This window comes from Alligator mississippiensis, chromosome 1 (assembly GCF_030867095.1).
Source record: "Alligator mississippiensis isolate rAllMis1 chromosome 1, rAllMis1, whole genome shotgun sequence".
NCBI lineage: Eukaryota > Metazoa > Chordata > Crocodylia > Alligatoridae > Alligator > Alligator mississippiensis.
Genome location: NC_081824.1, coordinates 87,738,627 through 87,760,090, shown reverse-complemented (window position 1 = coordinate 87,760,090; position 21,464 = coordinate 87,738,627). Strand labels below are relative to the sequence as shown.

At 39.4% G+C, this 21,464-nt stretch overlaps 1 protein-coding gene across 1 annotated transcript in view; it reads right to left on the bottom strand.

The window, feature by feature from the left end:
- Positions 1-21,464, bottom strand: part of GRIK2 (glutamate ionotropic receptor kainate type subunit 2) — a 687,728-nt gene that overhangs the window by 310,667 nt on the left and 355,597 nt on the right. The window contains exon 10 of the mRNA XM_014611075.3: positions 13,846-13,959. Within this exon, the coding sequence (XP_014466561.1) occupies positions 13,846-13,959 (114 nt within the window). The remainder of the gene's footprint in view (positions 1-13,845; positions 13,960-21,464) is intronic.

Sequence of the window (21,464 nt, the reverse complement as noted above, 5' to 3'; positions counted from 1 at the left end):
GCCCATATAGTTAGTGTGATAATTTTGAAATGCAGACCTGCTCAGTCCTAAAGTATATGTTAAAAAGAGCCAATTGAAAGGGGTGCTTATATATGTTTGCTTTTTTCATTCTCTATCCTATACAAACAAGCTTAGATAAAAGATATTTAAATGCATTTCTATTTATAATTTTTCTACTACAAAGTGAAATCACTACAAATGACAGCCACAATTTGTACAAAGTATTAATCATTACCTGCTGGAGAACAGAATACAGGATGTAAATTCCATATATGTTTTAAACCTTTTCTAATACAAAGGGTGACATAAATACATATTTCGTTCAGTGGCTTTCCTTTTTTTATTTTGTTTTTGTGAGAAGAGAAGGTTTTATAGAAGCATAATAATTAAATGCCGTTGCTGCTGATTTCTGAGGTTTTGCTGTTGAGGAAGCAGCATGTATTGTCTGTCTTCGGGATTTAGGGAGATCCACAAGTAAATATATTTACAAATTTAGTTCTTGATATCCTCTCTTCTGCATTACAAGAACGTTGCATTGCCAATATCTTCTTTTATCATAGAAGAGATTCATAGAATTCTGAATTCACGCTTTAGATCTTTTTTTTGTTCACTGCAGCAATGTGAATAACCAGTACCAATTTATGTAGTCAACTTTATACTTTGCTCTGTTTCCTGAATGCCAGATTATAATTTGCTATTTGAATTAATTTTTTTTTAAACAATCATTGAATCTATAAGATTGGTCATGAACTTTTTTCTGGTGAATTTCTGTGATTTCTTAAGGATGGATTTAATATTCCTTTTCCTGTTTAGAAATAGTCTGTATTGAATTTAGTTTAGTAACAAAAAAGTAAAGTTGCTAAGAATAGGAAAATCTTGATTATACTAGGGAATTTTGAACTTTAGCTTCAGCTCACTATGGCTACTAGAGTTAAAAGGCTGCCATATCTAGTTAACATTTATGTCAGATGTAAGGGGTATACAATGGGCTTTCACAGCTGGCAGACAATGCAAGTGAGAGAGGTGAAACAGTCCAGCAGCTATAATCAATCAAAACAATTTAAATATTACTCTGACATTTTACTAGCCATTTGGGCAAGGATATTTTGTTAAGGCATGTCGAATACTGAGAAAAACATAAGTTTCCCTACACACTCAATATATTGCTAAGGTTTCGACATAAGCTAATTGTGAAAGTTCTTGAGTGGCACCATAACAGTAATGTATGAAAGTCCACTTATATGACTTCTATGGTTGTGATATATGTAACCATCATTATGTGTCTATGATTTGTGGTTAAAGCACTGAGAATCCATTAAAGCTTTCCTGTGATGGCATTCCTTACCTTCCAAAACTACTAAATAATATAATTCAGTCCCCATCCCCTGCATGCAACTTACTTTTAAATTTAGAGAAGCTTCAGTTTCAGTGGCACTAAAGCAAAATATATATATGCAAGTGGATGACTGGAATCCTAGTTTCACCAATTTAGAGTCACTCAGTACACTATAGAATGTGATATCCTTACATTCTTGCACACTGCAAATGTCCTAACCTACTTTCAGGTAAATTGAATGATACTCTGCATGAGATACAAAGAATATCAAAATCTATATTAGTACCCATTATAACAACAAGTGAAATAGTCAGTTCTTATGCTATATCTTTAGCAAATTTGTGATAGCCTGGAAAAAATAGGGAGACAACTATTCTCATCCACCAGTAGTACAAGTATTCCTCCCAACGTACTTGTTTCTCCAGTACTTAGCTTTGCAGGACCTGAGTTTTCTTTTTCCACAAAGAGCAACAAATTAATCCTTACTATATTGCTGTGACTAGGAATTTATCATTGTCCCCATTTCATGGACATGGAATTGAGGCACCAAATATTTTACTGAAGTCTTTGAAAATATCTATAGCAGTCCTGGAAATTGAAGTAGGCAGTTCTGACTCACTATTCACAGCTTTAACTTCATAGTCTCTATTTTTTTTAAATCACCTGTGTACCTTTTGCTCAGTTAATGGGTTTTAATTTAAGATGTATTTTGGCATATTTTGACCTCTCTTCCCAGACTCCAAACTACTGCAGTCTGTGCTGATGTCACTACATTCATTCATGCTCACTTCAAAACTTGCCTAATTCTTGATAAGAATATAAATTCATGGAAAAAATAGACTAATCCATTAAAGGCAGGATTTTCCTAATCTAAACCAACGTATCCAAGTGTCAGCCAACCCAGTCGTTCCACGACCTTGTTAGACTTAAGTCATCCCTCAGAAAATGTCAGCTTTTAATCTTTCACTTTTTTTTTTTGATTGGGGGGAAAAAAAAATAGAGTAATTATTTTGTTGCAAAAAATTCAGAAAGACCACCATAGGGTATAATGTTTTTGACACTATAGATGCCTATTTGAAATATCTGGGTTTATCTTCTGAATTGTATGCATGTGTTTCACACCTAACATTACTAATATTGAGTAGTACCCTGTAGCACCCTGAAAAGGCTCTTGCTGCACCTTCAGGTGCTGTGGCACACTGGTTGAGATTGATTGGCCTAACCTGTTCTCAAAAAAATGTCCAGCAATGGAGATTCCATCAATTCATTTTTGTTGTGGAACTTTTTGGACTCTTTTCAATGTGTCCACACCTTTTTTTCAAATACAATGGCAGCTGAACACATATTCTAGATGCTGCCTCAGCAGTGCTGAACAAAATGGATGAATCTGTGATACTCCAGTGTACCACTGGGGTTTTCCCCAATGAACATGCTGCTGACCTTTATTCAAATTTGAAGTCCACTATAACCTCTGGGTCCTTTTCTGCAGTACTATGGTCTAGCCTGTCATCCACTAATTTTTATTTGTACATTTGATTGTTCTACTTTAAATATAGTACTTTGCACTTGTCCTTGTAGCATTCCATCCAATTACTTTCAGACCGTTTTTCAAATTTATTGATGTAATTTTGAATACCTAGAATCTCCTCCAAAGTGTCTGCTACCCTAGCCAGCTTGGTGTCACCTGCAAATTTACTAAATATGTACTCAGTTCCATCCTCCAAGTCATTAATGAAAAAAACTGAATGATACTGGACCCAGGAAAGACCCCTGGAAACTTCCTCCTATTTAGACATTAAGTTCATCAATGTTCACTGAATATATGCTTTATGGTTCAAGTTCCCCTGGGCAGTGGGGCCAGCACAAGCCCAGGGCATCATTTAAGTGCCACTTAAGTCATATTCTCAGTGCTTACATGGTACATTGAAATTTTTCTCGGTCTCAGAACATAATATTTTGAACACTATAATATATGAAATAATATCTTTATAAAACTGTGGTGGTTACAGTTTGCATGCTAGGGGGGTGGGGAACAAAAAGAACAAAAAAAACAGACTATTCCTAACAGGCAACCCCACTCACATAAAATTAGAATAAATTAGGCTCTTGAAGAGAAATAAGCAATTGTCCAGGGTTAAAACATCCTGCAGGTACCAAATATTATTTGATTTGTCAATTACTCAAAATGTATGGGTTGCTTGGCCAAATAAATTAATTATCAGAAAATGAATAGGAGAGGCCAGATTGAGCATTCTTTCCTCATTATGTGGTGCCACTATCATAGAATGAAATTAATAACCCAGAGCTCTAGATTTATAATGTCAGGGCACATGCAAAACAATTACTGTTTGTGCAGATATGTGGGGGAATGTATCACAAAATTACAAGAAAGAGTGATTTTACACATGTCTAATATGGCTATATAAAATACTCCAGACTGCTATTAAAGCATACATGCTTTCCATAAGATGGAAAATGCGCAAAAACAAAATATTAAAGATGTTCATGAAGCTCAAAGCAAAATAAAAAATGTGAAAATCTTCAAATTTATACTGTTTTTTGCCAAAAATATTTTACTTTATTTCTAACTTAGCTTTGATAAATGAAGTTAAACTTGAAATATTGCTCTTGTAGAAAAAAAAAATCTTAAAAAGTTGTTTTATACAAACATAATGAAAAGCAAAATGCCCAGATTTCAAAAGGGCCAGAATTAAATAAGAAATATTAGATGTAATCAAACACTTTTCACAACTTGTACACAACTCTACAAAAAACAAATTGAAAAATAGAAAATGTGCAGACCCTGAACATGGGTACACATGAAGTGCCAGCAGCTTACAGGAATCCATAAGGGGCAGGGGCGACATGTAGGGGGTGCACACAGGTGTACATGCACCCCCTGAGTGTGGTGGTGCACCCCCTAAAAAAAGGCACCACCAACACTGTTGGCGGTCGCTGCTCGCCACCCCACCTCCGACACCACCGGTGGTATCTGCAGGTGGGCCATGACCCCCGCTGGCCAACGCCGATGCTGCCGGCAGTGGCTGCAGGTGATTGCTGACCCTTAGTTAGTGCTTGCCGCCGCCCCGCACCAACAGCACTGGTGGCGCCTGGAAGAACTCCCCGCTCACCACCGCAATGCTCCCGCCACTCCCACCGCCATCACAATGCTCCCGCTGCTGCCGTGTCCCTGCCCCCCCAGCTGCCAGGGGCATGAGTCATTCATGATAAGGGGAAAGAGCAGAACTTCAACTGGAGTTGAACAGAAGGAATGGTGCGAGTCCCTGATATAGGTGAATGAAGCCCCGTGTCTGCAAAACCTACACTGAAGTCAAAAGGGCATATGATGGACCTTGCAGGGAATCCCTCTCCTCACCATTTAAAGTCATTGCTAACTACAGACAGTGAAACAGCCTGATACTGAATTGATTTAATCTTCACAGGTTAGTCTAAGGTGTGTAGATTGAACCAATAAGCAAGTGAACAGTCATTTACTTTGGATTCCCAAAAAGTCAGCCACTTGCCTGAAGTGGCCTAGACCAAGAAGCTGGGGGGTACTATAACACACCTCCCTGGTCAGCTGGAGAAGACAGCTTAGGCCAAGGTTAGGCCACCCATCCTGCAAGGAGGGATTTGTGGGGCAGGTGCAGAGCATCCTGGGATGCTGGGGGACAGTGAGTTCACTTGAATCTGGAGGGGATCTGGGACAGAAGTTCAATAAGAGAATTTAACCTAAATCAGTTAAGTCTGATACTACATCCATGCAGGTTTATCTTAAACTAGTTTTGGTCTTTTTGAAATTGGTTTATGTGCACTGTGTGTGGATACTTTTATGATAGTTATGTATAAGTTGTTACATTTGCCCAGGGATTGCAGGAGGGAACTGAAGGGAACAGCACAACAGTAGGCTGAGCACAAACTTTATCATTCTAAAAGCTTAACTCCTTGGTCTTCTGAAAACAACACATGGTACCAGGAGTGGGGTGCAAAGAAATACAAAAAAAGGAACATCTCAGAATTCCAGAAGAGTTAAAGCTGTCTAGCAATGCAGCAAAAAACTGGAAGAAATTTAAGCAGAGCTTCACCATATATGATGGCCAGTGAAGCTACAGAAAAGGAAGATCCACTCAAGGTAGCTATTTTTTTTTTAATATAGCAGGCCCAGAAGCTCTATCTCTTTATAATAGCCTACAGCTGTCAGAAGCAGAACAGAAAAGCTATGGCACAGTAATAAAAAAGTTTGAGGAATATTGTATACCCAAACAAAATGAAAACTTTGAATGGTATAATTTCCACATGAGGCAAGACAAAGAATGTGAGACAACAGAGGAGTTTGTCAAAGACCTCAGACTGCCATGCAACTCTGAAGACCTAAAAGAGTCCATGATCAGAAACCAAATAGTATTGGGTAGAAGGGTTACAAGCCTCAGGAAAAGACTGATAGAGAATCCTGAGCTTAATTTGAAAAAGGCAATTAGAATGCACCAAGCAGCTGAAATCACAAATGCAAGACTTCAGAAGCTGGAGGAAAAAAAACCAGAACAAGCTGAACTAAACAGGATTACAAGACTGCAAAAACCTAAGGCAACACACAAACAATACAGAAAGGAGGACCACACTATGAAGCAGGCATGCGAAGGCCAAAGAGAATTGCTTGAAGAAACAATGGTCAGCTGCAGATGCCGTGGGGGTTACCACAAACCCATGCAATACCTTGCATTTGGTAAGCACTACAGCAAGTGCAAAAGAGTAAGTCACCTTGCCAGGGTTTGCAAAAAGGAGCAGGATGCACCACACAAGAAACATCAGGTACATGCTCTATGCAGCAAGGAAGAGGAAAAATTCCTCACTGGCACAATGCAAGAAGAAGTTAACTCTTCCAAGGATTGAAAGACAACCACCCTGGACACCAATTGACTAATAGTAACTTTTAAATTAGATACAGGAGCACAGGTCAATGTAATACCATAATAGATTATTCAAAAAAATTAAAACTAACCCTGTGTACTAAGAATAAGAAAGCGAAACTTAGAGCATATAATGGGAACATGATTGCAACCAAAAGTGTTTGTGCACTGCATGTTAGATACAAGGGTAATATAGTAAACATTCAGTTTGTAACAGTCCCAGGAAAGCTAGAGCCAATTATTGGGTTGCAAATAAAACTCTTGGTTTAATTAAGGGAATGGATGCCATTGAGGGGCTAGAAAGCAAGAACACAGAAGAAGTTTTATGATGTGTTTCAAGGTTTAGGGAAATTGTCAACTGAGTACAAGATAAAATTAAGAGAACCAAATGCTCCCACCATACATGCTCCAAGAAATATTCCCCTTGTACTAAAGAAGAAACTGAAAAAGGAATTAAAAAGATTTTAACACAGACATAATAGAAAAGGGAGCATTTCCCCATTCCCACCAGTAAAGAGGTATTGCTTTCATAGGCTTCCCTTTGGATTGTGTTCTGCATTTGAAGTATTTCACAGAAAGTCGCAACAAATTTTTGAAGGTCTTAATGGTTTATACTGATTATGTATTAATTTGGGGAAATACTATGGAAGAACATGAACTGAGGCTAAGAAAGGCACTAGTGAGAGCTTGCAGAGCAGGTTTGAAACTGACAAAACAAAAATGCAAATTCAGGATTCAGGATCAAAGAAATAACATATCTGGAAGAAAAGATCTCTGAGAAGGGGTACAAATAAATCCTGCAAGGGTTAAAGCTGTTTCCCACATGCCACCCCCTACAGATAAGGAAGGAGTGCAAAGATTACTGGAAATGATCAATTTTGTAGGGAAACATCTACCAAACTTAGCAGAGCAGACCAAACACCCTAGATCACTCCTTCAAAAGAATGCTCAATGGATATGAGAACATTAACATGAAGTTGAATTTAAAAACTTGAAGGAAGAAATAATGAAAGTTCTCGTACAAAAATACTCGGAGCCTAAAAGGCCTATTAAACTCAACAGATACTTCTAAAGAAGGCACTGGTGCAACTTTGCTTCAAAAATGCAGGAGCGCATGCATCTAGGGCACTCTCTAAGTTAGATTGCTTATATGCACAAGCTGAGAAAGAAAGTTTAGCTCTGGTATATGGCTGTAAGAAATGTCATATATTCATCTATGGGAAGCCTGTGATTAACTGAAAATGATCATTAATCTTTGATAACTATAGCAAAGTAAGGGTTATCATACATGCCACCCATATTACAGCAACTTTCCTTTCAACTGCAAATGTATGATCTAGATATACAGTACACACCAGGAAAACATCTACTTATTGTAGATACATTGTCCAGAGCATATGACACAATGGAAAATGACAGAATTCTAGACTCGGACATAGTACATGTTAATGTAATTAAAAGAGGGATTCTTGTCACAGATAAAATGTGGACACTAATTGCAGAAGCTACGGCTCAGGACATCACATTGCAAAAAGTGATAACAGCTATTTGTGCTGGTTGGCCTGGAAAACATGAACCTAGCCTGTACTATCAGTTCAAGGAAGCACTATCGGTACTGGATGGTATTTTGTTCAAAGATTCATGACTTTTTGTTCCAGCAGTGCTAAAGAAAGACATGTTAAACAGAATACATTAGGGGCATCTAGGCATTGAAAAATGTAAAAGGAGAGCAAGGGGTGCTCTGTATTGGCCCAACATAAATAATGACATAGAAGGTGCTATAAAGGCTTGTACAATGTGCCTAAAGTACAGTTCAGTGCAAAGAAAAGAGCCCATGATGGTCATGGAGGAGCCTGTAGCTCCATGATATCAAGTGGTCATTGACTTATTCATGCATGGAGGAAAAAATTATGCATTAGTGCCGGACTATTATTCTCACTATCCTGAAATTGCATTGCTCAAAAGCACAACAAATCATCTCATGACTCAGATCAAATTGATTTTTGCTAGACACGGGATTCCACAAATTGTGAGAACAGACAACGAACTTCAATTCAACTGTCTTGAGTTTAAAGAGTTTGCAGACAATATGAATTCCATCACAATACTTCAAGCCCTAAATACCTACATTCCAATGGCCTGGTGGAAAATGGAGTACAAATAGTGAGGAAATTATTGAAAAAAGCTGGCTGCAATTGGTCTACAAATCCCAGATGCACCTGGAAGCAGGAAGAGGAAGTGATGAGCAACCCTGCAGAGTCCTGCTGTTTGTAATTCTGGACTGCAAATCCCAGAGACCTCACAGGCAGCAGGAAGAGGAAGTGAACACACAGCTCTAATAACCCCTGGCTTGTGGCCTGAGCCACTGCAGGTATGTGGCTGCATTTTCTGAATCAAAGGTAGATGTCTGTTCAATTCTGTTTCAATTTAATCTATGCAGTTTAGACTAACGTGCAAAGACTGAATCGATTCAGCCTCAGGCTTTTTGACTTTTTGTACCTAGCCTCACAAGCTAGGAACATGAGCTGGCAGTGTATGAACATGAGCCGGCAGTGTGACGAAGCCATCAGAAAAGCCAATGGCACTTTATCGTGCATCAGCAGATGCATGACGAATAGGTCCAGGGAGGTGATACTTCCCCTCTATAGGGCGCTGGTCAGACCGCAGTTGGAGTACTGCGTGCAATTCTGGACGCCACACTTCAAGAAGGATGCAGATAACCTGGAGAGGGTCCAGAGAAGGGCAACTCGTATGGTCAAGGGCCTGCAGACCAAGCCCTATGAGGAGAGACTAGAGAAACTGGAACTTTTCAGCCTCCGCAAGAGAAGGTTGAGAGGCGACCTTGTGGCTGCCTTTAAGTTCATCACGGGGGCACAGAAGGGAATTGGTGAGTATTTATTCACCAAGGCGCCCCCGGGGGTTACAAGAAACAATGGCCACAAGCTAGCAGAGAGCAGATTTAGATTGGACATTAGGAAGAACTTCTTCACAGTTCGAGTGGCCAAGGTCTGGAACGGGCTCCCAAGGGAGGTGGTGCTCTCCCCTACCCTGGGGGTCTTCAAGAGGAGGTTAGATGAGTATCTAGCTGGGGTCATCTAGACCCAGCACTCTTTCCTGCTTATGCAGGGGGTCGGACTCGATGATCTATTGAGGTCCCTTCCGACCCTAACATCTATGAATCTATGAAAGCTGCCTGTTGGACAGCTGTACCATAGAAAAATCATGAGGAAGTAAGTCACATGGGGAAATGGGAGAAATGGAAATCTGATTAGGAATAATTCTATCCAAGTGGTGCTTGCAAGCTCCACAAGGATGTCTGACGCTGGATGGTTTTTATATGTTTCCTAAAATTCCTATTAAAATGTGTTAACCTGTAGTTAAGGAAGAATACATCCAGCAGTTCCTAGAAGGAAAACCAAAAAGTTACAAAGTTTGAAAAGTGCAATATTTTCTTTATATATTTAGAAAAAATGAACAACCTATAGTGATAAATTATGGAAATGCCTAGTTATTATTACCTGAACAGTCACAGGACAGAGTTTACCCTCCCTCCAGCATAAATGAAGAGGAACTCCGAAAAAGCCAGTGAATTGTATAAAACTGGTGTAAGTGGGAGTTGCCCCAGTCCATTGACAAAGCATGCAAATTCAGTGGATTTAGTAGGTGTTCTTTAGTGCTTAGTAGGTGATTTTAAGATGTCCTTAGCAAAGAGTTCTCAGAATTTTATCAGGCTGTGCAGAAATCTGAATTTTTCTTCTACACAAAATTCTCAAGTTTCAAAACACATTTTTGTTCCAAAAACAAAAATAAAGTTTTCCACAAAACAGAAGCAAAAAATATTCTTTAGAAAACTTTAGCTGCTGTTTTGGTTCAATCCTTTTGAAATATATCAGAGACTTTCAACCTGGGAGTCATTTAGTCAAGAACTTTGGTTTTCTGAGCTGCTGGTTTCTTTTCCTTTTGCACTAGAAGCATATTTGATGTTCCAGTGTGTGAAGGAGAAATCACCTGGGGAACTGGGAATGTTGGTAGTCTAAACAGGAGTACTTTCTATCTGCATTGCTGAGGAGCCAGGATTTTGGAAAGTTCGGAAGGCCTCACCCAGAGACTTTTGGTACCACAGCAGTATACCTGGTGGACCACCTCTCAGCCACTTGTTCCTCCAGTTCCCAACAGCTTATCGTGTCTATTATATAGAAAGTCAATCTAGAACTTCACAATGGCACCTCCTGGCTTACACTATGTGTCTGTTTTGTAATTTTTTTTTTTTAATTTGATCAGATTGGTATGTTCTGGAAATACAGAGATGTGCAAAGGACTGAGCTAAGAGGAGTTTAAACCTACAAGCTTGCAGCGTAAAGGAAAACAGGACATCATAGTTCAGTATGTCAGGAGAGAGAAAATGAAATCACTTAAAATTAAACATTAATGCAGTAACATTAGCTTGAAAGATTAAAATCGGGATGTAACCTTGAAAATTCCATATAACTAGGTTGGGCTAAGTGAGCTAAATTCTCTTTTTAGGCAATATTTTGAAAGGAGTTAAAATGAATGAGTGAAGAGAAAACTATCTCCATGGGCTACATTCATGAATTTCTATAGCTACACCCTAATTGTCTCTCAGACTGTCTGTTTACCCATGGAAAGACTGGTAAAGTGGTTGGCATGTAGCATGCATTACAGATGGATCCGCAATGGCATACATCTGGCATGCCAGCTGTATGGTATTCCCTACTATGTTTTTTCACTCCAACTGCCCTTCAAGGGATATATAGTCTTCCCTGACAGTACTGTGGTGGCACAGCAGAAATAGTAGCAATGGTGGTTAAATCAAACAAACAAACACAAGCCTCTAAATCATTTTGGTTTCTATTACACTATGCACTACAGAACCTCTCTGAGGGATCCGTTAAGCCGTTATTTTAAAGCCAATTCTTTCTTCATGATTTTAACTTTTCTGTTATTATTGAAAGCTTTGTCCCAGAGATGCAACCTCTCACAAAAGCTTGTACAGCTGAGACTTCAGGAGTACAATACGATGAAATGAAAAAAAGAAAACCGTGATTTCTCTGGCTCACCATGTCAGCTGTCCATAGAATACGAACAATAATATATAGCACGCCAAGTGCAAACACATTTATAAAAGACAAAGGGATGGGATAATAAAAGCAAGGCACTACACCTACTCTTTACAGCCAACCAACAGAAGGAAAAGAGAAATTTAATTATTTTGAGTACCTTTCTCCTCATAACTTTTGCTTTTAGTTCATGTGAGTTATTACAATTACCCAGAACTTCAGCAAACAGTAATTGAGGTGTAAAGTGGCAATTACAAGTGAGCAGCTAGGAATCTGAATGTTCTTGCTTTTTTTCCCCCTTAATTATGCATTCCATCTGGAAGTGAAAGATGGGGACATATACCTACAAAACTAGCAACCAAATGTTATTCTTAAGAAAACAGAACTCTTGTCTACACAGGGGACTGGCATGATTACAGAAGTCAGTGACCAGCTATCAATGGGGCTGCACTAGTTCAGAGCTCTAATGAACTCAGACCAAGGCAATGAGAAACTGTTCATTTCTGAAAATTCTGCGAAATTTTCACCACTAGAAATGTTTCTGGGAGAGGAAATAGTATAGGGGTTCAGTCCGCAACTACTCCCTCTTCCCTGCCCCTGTGGTTTCCTTAAACTAAATGATCCTGGTCTGGGAAAGACTTGGGGATTGGAGCTGCTCCAGTCCACCTATTTCGGAGAGAGGAGGGAGTGGAGAGCGGGTAATGCAGCAGGAGGAAAAGACTTCCCACATTTTCAAAGACTAGTGAAACCCAGGTCTGGGAATAATCCACCTCCTGTAGACTGGCCTGGGAGAGGGAGGGGACTGGAGCAGTGGGACAAAGCCCCCTCCCTCCTCAGACTGGGAGCTGAGTGGAGTGAGCAACATAGCAAACCTCCCATTCAGTTCTCAAACTGGGGACCCTGGTGAAGCAAGTGGGAAAGAGAACTTTGCCTCATTGCTCAATTCCCTTCATGGACCAGTTTAGGAGGGGACTGGAGCAGCAGGGCAATGCTTCCTGTCCCTTCCCATGACCTGGCAGTCCCTAGTCTATGGAGATGAGTATTGCCCTGCTTCTTCACTCCCCTCCTGGACCAGACACAGTTTCTCTTACAAGGGAGATCTTCCTGGAAGCTTTTTTTTTCCCAGAAGGGACTTATTTCCCTCCAGAGAAACTGAATGAATGCTTGTATGCCCATAGTTTCTATCAGAAGAGCAGGGATTCTCCTGATAGAAAGATACTGCCAATAGGTGGCCCGAGTTAACATCTGTACTGATGGTGCTTACCCTTTCTTGAACCCAGGATTCAGAATTAAAAAATGAGTAGTATACAAAATCAGTATGACATTAAAGGGATTAAACATTTGCTAACATCTCAAAACAGAGTTGCTAATGGAAAGACTTAGATTAGTGGGGATGGTTCTACTGGGGTCTTGCAATAATTAGTTCTTAGATGAATACTGTCAATACAGACTGTAACACAATGTAAAAAAAATAGTGATTAAGTTTATACATAACTTAAAGGATGATCGAGTAGTAAATAATATAGATGACGGATCTCCGGTGGAGATAAATCACTAGGTAACTGATAGGAGTTTTAGGAGTGTTTAAATAAAGACAAATACATGGATCTACATCAAACAGCAAAGAACAGGGATTGTAGCCAACTAGGGTGTGATCCAAAGCAGTGCTTAGGGGCACATTTTTGGCAATAAGTAAACATGATCTTCCAGTGTTAATTTGCAGCAAAACGGATTAACATGATGCTTAAATGTGTAATCATGAAGGCTTTATTACCTTGTATAAGACATTAGTAAGACCATTAGTGATATTTTGTATCTACTTCAATATTATGTATCTAACTCAATATTATGCTTTAGTTCAACTAGAAGTTATTGGGCTAGATATAATAATAACTGGGTGAAAATCAGCTTCTGAGTTGTGCCAAGGGCCAAAATGGATTATCAATAAAATCCATTCTGGCATCTAAATCTACATCTACAAACTTATGAAAATTCAGTCTACTCTGAAGTGTCAAAATGAAGTTTCCCATCTTTAAATTCAATTTGATTAAGATTATTGCCAAGTTATAAAGAGGACAAGAAAAATTAAAATAATTATGATGAAGATTAAAAACTAAATCTTACAATATTATCTATCAAAATGAGTGACAATTTTGCCAGTTTGAATAATCAATCTAATAATCTGGTCCATTTAATTGAATTATTATATGTTTTTTCCCTAAATATGATTTTATAATGTATGGTTGGTTTTTTAACCAAGATTTAAAAAATTTAGCTAATAATAAGCAAACCCAAATTATTAAGGGAGATAACACTAAAATTACAGTAATTTATGTCAACTTAAACTAGAATAAAAATCCATGACAAAATTAACAACTGCTGCTCATTCATTACACAGTAATTGCTAAATAACTGTAAAAGACATTACATACTGTTCATTAGTGTTGTAATTAGTATAGCTTTTTTCATCAGCTCTCATGTACATCTGTATTTCTGGAAAAGGAAGGCAAATATAATTACTTACCAAGATGGTGGTAACAATTAAAGAGCGATTGGATAGAGAATCTGTGATGTTTGCTGGTTTTCCTTTCTGATTCTCCGTCATATTAAGGCCACTCGCTGGATCCCAAGTTCCAATCTATAAAACAGCATATGCACTTTATAAATTGCCCATCAATTGTACTTAGACACCTAGGAAAGAATACTGTAAGGGAGAAGTTAAGACTGCTAACACTTATTATTCACCTCTGCTACATTATCTGCTGTCGTTATATTAAAGTCTGCTTGTTTAAAATATGATTCACTGCACTTCAAAGTGTGTCTGGTGAAGTGTGACATTAAGGGGCAAAATGATGCACAGAATTTCTGAAGTCACTCTCAGTGCTTAATTTTCCATTTAAACTTTCATTCTCCAAGATAAACCACATCTGATAACTTAATAGCTGGGTGGAAATTCACTGGCAGAGAATACAGTATCACTTTTGCAAATGGATTTATCCCTTCTTATCACAGACAGCATAAGGGCACAAAAATATGTTTTTTGGAAAACTTAATGGGGAAGATTCAAAGTAAATTAAGTATAATGGCTTAATTGATTTGCAGATAAAGGTTCAGTACATATATTTTTTGACATTTAGTGCCTTGAAGTTCTTGTTCCAGTGAAGTCAGTAGGAGTTTGGCCTTAGGAGTGCAGGATTACATCTTACATTTCTGATTCACTGCTGCATCACTTCTTCAGCTTAAAAGTAACCAAGCAGTGAAGTCAAGACTTTAAATTTTATCTTAAAGCATAAGATAATTTCAGTTTTTTTAGCTTACTTTAATTCATTATGGTGTAGAGTCTTTACTCATAATCAGTATCAAAAGATGGCCAGGACAGTTTTACTCAAAATCTTAAGCTGCATCATTCTTGCCATCACACTTGAATTATGTTTATGTACTGGGGGGGGTTGATTTTGTTTTAATGTGCGCATAAAAAAGTCAACTGGAAAGAACAACTCTTAATATCCTTTCTAGCGCCCTTTCACAATGTTGGGTTCTAAAGAAGTATTGCAACCTGGAAGTAGTTTGAAAGACATAAGTCACCAAGGAGTCACTTCTCTGGCTGGGAAAGCAGCAGAATCCTGAAGTAATGGGGACCCAAAGAGGTAAAGGAGAGAAAAGTAATTCCATCCAAACTTCCTTCTGTTGCTGCCTCTGTTTCAGCTCTCAGCTGGCTTCTTTAGCAGTTGAGAGAGAGAGAAAGAGAGAGATGGGACCAGGAGGCAGGGAAGATGTTACAGGGTATGTGCGGGTGGCTACAGATCATCCCTGAATGCAAGGATCAGCCCCACAGCAGCCCCTGTACACCCAGATTGGGCCTTGTGCTGGCCCTACACCTCCCAGAGCACCCAATCTAATGCATAGGGCCATGCTATTGTTATTATTTTTTTAATTCTGGAGCCACATGCCTGCCTAGCCAAAGTGTAGCCTACTGAATAAGCTCAGTAACCTTTGTAGATGCTTTCAAATCCACACTGCCCAAAAAATATGATTGTCAACTGTGTGTAAATTTCACTAATCTGGCCAAAAATGGCAATTACATGGCTAGGTATATACCATTTTGGTGCAAAAAGTGAGTTAGGATTCTGACCTAAAACAGCAGTCGGCAAGCTTTTCAGATTGTGGGCCAGAACACCCCAGGTCAGGCCACAGGTAGGTAAGTGCTACAACTTGTCCACCACTGCAGCTTCTTTTCACTGTGGCACAGGTTAAGCTTCTGCCACTGCACTTTCTCTTTGCCATAGCACAGGAAAAGCTCTCACCACAGCATGGGAGAAGCCCCTGCTGCCAAATGCCATTAAAGCTTCATGTCTTTGGGCAGGATCCAATGACTGTAGATTGTGTCTGGCCTGTGCGCCCTAGATTGCCAACCCCAGGCCTAAACCAACAGAGAAAGCAAAGGAGAAATATAGTAAAAGCACCATCTGAAGTCTCCTATTAAGAAACCTCAAAATGTTCCATTCTGTAATCTAAGGGATTCTGGGAAATGATAAACTGTAAGCAAAATTTTCAGACACTCGATGGGCACAAAACACCAAAAAATGTTAAAAGCCATTACGCATAATATGTTAATAGAATGTTTCTTAGGGGAAGAGAGGAAGGACTCAGAGAGGAAATCGCACAAGCCTGGGAATGACCAGGCAGAGGAGAGGGGACCTTGTCTTGCCTCTGCTCTTTCCTCCAAACGCTGATCTGGAGTTAGGTTAATCCCTACTGTTCTTGAATACCTCTGTATTCCAGCCTCAGATCAGTAATCAATTAATTGTACAGATACAGGTATCTAACGAGAGATACCTGAGAACTTTATATGTATTTGATACTGCATTTACTCCATTCCAAGACAAGGTATTTTCCTCCATTCATCGTAGGGAAAACAAAGTCTCATCTCCAAAAGGAATATCACAGCTAGGAGCTGTGGGAAGCAGCTGTGCAGGAAGCCTAGCTGGGCCAGGGCCAGGGATAGTATCAGCAGCATGCAGAATCTAGTCCCTGCCTGGCTCAGGTTCCCCATCTCCCTTGCTGGCAGGGAGCCAGGCAGGGCTCTGTATGCTGCTGTTGCAGTCTCTAGCCAGATGAGCTCCTGGTGGAGCAGCTGTTCACCACTGGTGGAGCAGTCTGACTCCATTGTAGCAGGCATGGGGGAGCTCCAGAGCCTCTCCTGTTCCATGCTAGAGAGCAGTACATGAAGAACTGCTGCAGTACAGAAGAAACCCCCCCACAAATCGCACACTGCTGGTTATGATGTATCACCCCTCCTTTGAACCTGTACAGAAAATCCTCAAAAAATTGCAACCCATACTAGACAGACACCCTATTCTTAAAAAGATCTTCCCAGAGCCACCCATCCTAGCCTTCAAACAAGCACCGAACCTTGCCAACCTCATCACCAGAAGCAAACTTCCTCAAGACCAGAACACACCAAAAGGATCCAGACCTTGCCATGACAGGAAATGCAAACCCTGCCAACACATCTCCACCACCCCCACAATTACTACACCCCACAACAGAGCCATCAGCATCCCAGGATCTTACAGCTGCACCTCCAGAAATGTAATATACCTCATCCAATGCACCAAATGCCCTGATGGAAAATACGTAGCAGAGACCAAACAACAAATGCGCACCAGAATGAATGCACACCGGAAATCCATCAAAGACAGAAATACCCAATTACCGGTGGGAGGCACATTTCTCACAGGAGGGCCACTCTCTCTCCAATCTCTCAGTCCTGATCCTCAAGGGAAATTTACACAACACTTCCCAGAGATGAGCCTATGAGCTCCATTTCATCAACCTCCTGGATACTAGAGATCATGGACTAAACATAGACATTGGATTTTTGATACATTATAATCTGCCTAGCAACTGACTCCCCAGTTCAGCCTCTGGCTTCTTTACTTTTCATTCCATCCAGGAAGAGCACACACAAACTGCTGAAACTTCCTTAGCCTGACGAAGGCTTTTTGAACCTGAAAGGTTGCTTAATAAATATTCTCCAACTATTTGGGTTGGTCTAATAAAAGATATCAAATTCACCCAAGGAACCTTGTCTGCCATTATTTTTTAAAGAATTCTGAATAAATCCCTTTAAAATGTAAAGAATATATTCTCTTTATACTGCCTTAATATGATCTGTATCAGGTGAGCAGTTTCAAATGATTACACCAGATAATACCAGATATTTTTATATACTGCTATTGTTCACAACTAAATGCAGCATAACAACATTCTACTAAAAGCCTTTTTTTCCCCAAGAATAACGTTTAAGTGGAAGATTAACCTTGGCACCAAATCCAATGCTATCAATTTGTTTACTGCAAGTGTTTTAATTCTAAAGCAGTCTCAAGAATTGAATAGATTTAATAACACATGTTCATTGGAATCTGCAAAACAAATAATTCCCTCAAGGTGAAAAACACAGTGAAATCATACCAAGCTACTTTATTATGTATAATTACATAATACATTCCATCCCCTTTGTAGAATTTTCTCAGAACTCTAAACATGTTGAGTGTTATAAGAAAAATATTTAAGGGAAAGCTTTACATAGCAACTAGAGTTTGGATGGAAAAGAGATTTTTCCATCTCCCAAAACCGAGAATTTTCCAGCTTTATGTTGCTATAGAACTGAGAACTTGCAAAATTTTTCACTAAAAGGAAAAACAAGAGAAAAACTCTCTTCTTGAAAACCAGACAGTCAGGTGCACTCATCTGGGATGTGAAAAGCCCACTCTGAGAAGCTCAAAGGGCACTTAGCATGCATTAATGAGTGTTAACATGCAGGCACTCTCATTTTAAGCGCCCTTATTATGGTCTAAGTGTAATATGTTACTTCGCTCTTAAACTGCATCATCATCACATATAGGACAGTGGTGGAGGGACAATTTAACTTACAAATTCTTATTCATATAACTAGTTTAATTGGAGATGATACAAAAACACCAATGGGATCAGCATGAATAAGAATGTTTGAAGGAGCTGCATGACATGCAGGTTCCCACTCTAACTTCATGGTGCTTTGCATAAAGTGCCATGAATTAGAATGACCCCCCAGACCCAACAGATGAATGTTGCACAACAGGGGGAGGGAGGAAATTGAGTCTGCCTGCCTATCCCATGATCGGGCGGACTGACCCCCAGCCACAATTTCCAATGCTGTCTGCAGAAAGGGAGGGGAGGAGAGAGAAGAGGAAGGGGGAACAGCAGGCCGGGGTTTGCTCATCCTGTACTAAAACCACAGCCTGCAGCTCCCTTCCCCTCCCTTCTTCCCCTTCCCTTCTTGCAGACAGCACTGAGCAGGGATTGACATTTATCTAAGGTGCACCATCATCTGATCCCTCATTAGATGAGGGCTAATTTGTCATGCGATCAGCCACTTTTAAAACACTCTGCAGCCATGCACGTATATCATGGCATGGGTGCAGAGCACTTCCAGGGAGCTGATCGTACAACAAATGTCACTTCTGTCAGTGCCCTGAGTAAGTAAAGAGTGAATATTCAGATCCTGAACTTGCACCAATTCTGCATGAAGCCCAAGGGTGGAAAGCATCAAGTCCCTCTGAGACAAATAACATATTTAAAAGAAAAGGACTTTTGGGGGGGGAAACATCTTCAGCATTAATTTGAACACTGCTTGCATACAGACAAGCAACCAGAAAAGAGAAGACTAAATTAGGGTATTACAAAACAAGACATTGTCTTGCTTAGAACCAGTAAGTATTGGCTGACAGTCAAGGCTAGGGATTTTGACTATGGTGTCTCAGTGCTCCTGCTGGGACTGAAACCCAGAGGCTCCAGATTAAAGGTTCTTGCCCCTTTGCTCAGGGTCAGACCAATCACCACATCTAGGATTAGGAAGGAATTTTACCTCATGGTAAAACTGATATGGATTGTGGGAGGTTTTGGCTTCCTCTGCATTGCAGGGGTGGGGGGACAAGGCCCTTTTCCTTGGATCTCTCAAGTGCATTTTAATAACCTTTGCTGTGGCAATAAACTGACAGCCTTCATTCCCCTACTTTACCTGTGGCAGACTAGGTGCCTTTTGGTGCTCTTTGGTAACATGCCTTGTAGTTGTGTGACAGGGTTGATTGTGTTGTTTTAGGAACAGGTTAGACAAGGGCGTATATGGAATGGTTTGGATAGGGATGATCCTGCCTTGAACGAGGATCTGGATGAATTGACTTCCAAAAGTCTCTACTCTGTAGTTCTATGATTCATAACCTAAATTATTAGTCACATCTAAAATTTTAGCTGTGTTGTTTACATTTTAGCATAAAATATTAGGTTATAGATTTAAACTTCTGAATGCCTATCAGAACCAAACTTTTCTCCCTTTTGATGCTCATCCATTACTTTATACATCTTCATTTAATGTAATCAAGAATTGATCACATCTAAGATTTGTAAATCAATTTTTTTGGCTAGAATATGGTATACAAGGACCTCCTGAAAATGGAATTGCATAGAAATGCTACCAGAAAATTAATTATGAAAAAGAAGGTGCAGATAATGTAGTAATATTGTGTAATGCACCTGGAAAATTCAAGTAATTTCATATAAATCTCCCTTAAGTCCCAAATCTGCTGCAAAATGTTTACACTCCTTTTTTTTTACCATGTAAAATCTATCATGTAGTAAAGATCTGATTTTAATCAATCATTGACTAGCAAAAGGACTTGTGAAAAATTATATTTTACTTTCTGCCCCAAAAATGTTAAACAAAAATGTTAGCCATCCTGAACTCCTTCATATTCTTTTTGAACCTACTATATTTGTCAGGAACAGTCTGATTTAATACAAACCTCTAGACCCTGAGGGGCATTTATTATATTCACCTTAAAAATGAGCTTTACTGACTGTATATCTCTATGTCAAGGGAGTTTACTCTTGTATCACGCTGAGATTTAATCAACAAATATTTCATGTTTTAATGTAGTGCCTACTCAGACACAGTAGATAAAATAAGTAATTTTATGAATAAGTAGAGACTCTTTCATTTTCCATTTTTTTTAACTCCCCCCCCCCCCAGTTGCTTTTTATTCTGGTACTGAAAACTGCATGCATTAACCTAGTTGTAGTATCTCTAGTAGTGTATCAAGTGCATCACCTCTCTGTTCCATTATGCAAGTTTTCCAAGTATGCAGCCAAAAAATCACACCAGCTTTTCAACCCCAAAACATGACAAGTTCATGTACAGTTTATCACCTATTTGCTTCTTTTTATATGCATTAGATATTTCTAAAGTGCTCATTATCTCGGTACATAACTATCATACTTTAACCTTTGGGGTATTATTGCATTCCATTTATGTCCTTCCCTTTTAGAAGTTTCATTAAAATATCAAAACCTGATTTCTCTTCTAAATAAATCTGGTACTATTATCCTGTTTTTCTAATTCTCTACATTCCTTTTACTTGTCCTCCATAGTATTATTAACAATTTTTTTTTTTTACCTAATTAATATGCTACACGTGTGCTCTTCCAAGTCATTAACAAAGATGTTAAATAAAACCAGGTCTTGCACTGACATACCAAACAACAATCGTAATTCAATTTATGCCTTTTATCTTCATCCTATGCCTATGCTCTTGAACCAATTTTCAGGCCACTTAGGCCACACAAAGGCATTATATGTTTCTACTAGGAAAAATTCTGTTCTCTAGTTAGAAACTACAAGCAAACAAGTGTCATTCAATTTCTTCCATGAGAAACAGGCCCCCACTGGGATAGACGTCTTCCAGGTGTTAAACTGGAAGGTCTCCCTTGCAAAAAAACACTTTTGCAGAAATGAATGCTTCCCTCCTTGTTTGGTCCTAGACAAAGCCCCACCACTCCCCTCCCACAATGTATGGGAAAGGAGTAGAGAAGTTGCCCCTTGCCTACTACCTGCTCCTAGGGACCTTATCCTGGGGAACAGGTCTGGGGGGTGCAGAGGGTTGTCTGCTGTTCCCTTATTCTGCTGAGAAGAGTTGAGCCCAGAAACTCTGTCTCCATGCTCCTTCCTCCCTAGACCAGGGTCCCCAGTCTGGGAAGGAGACAGGGGCTTTGCCCTCCTACTCAAGTCACCTCTGCAACAGGTCTGGGAGGAGATGAAAGCAACTC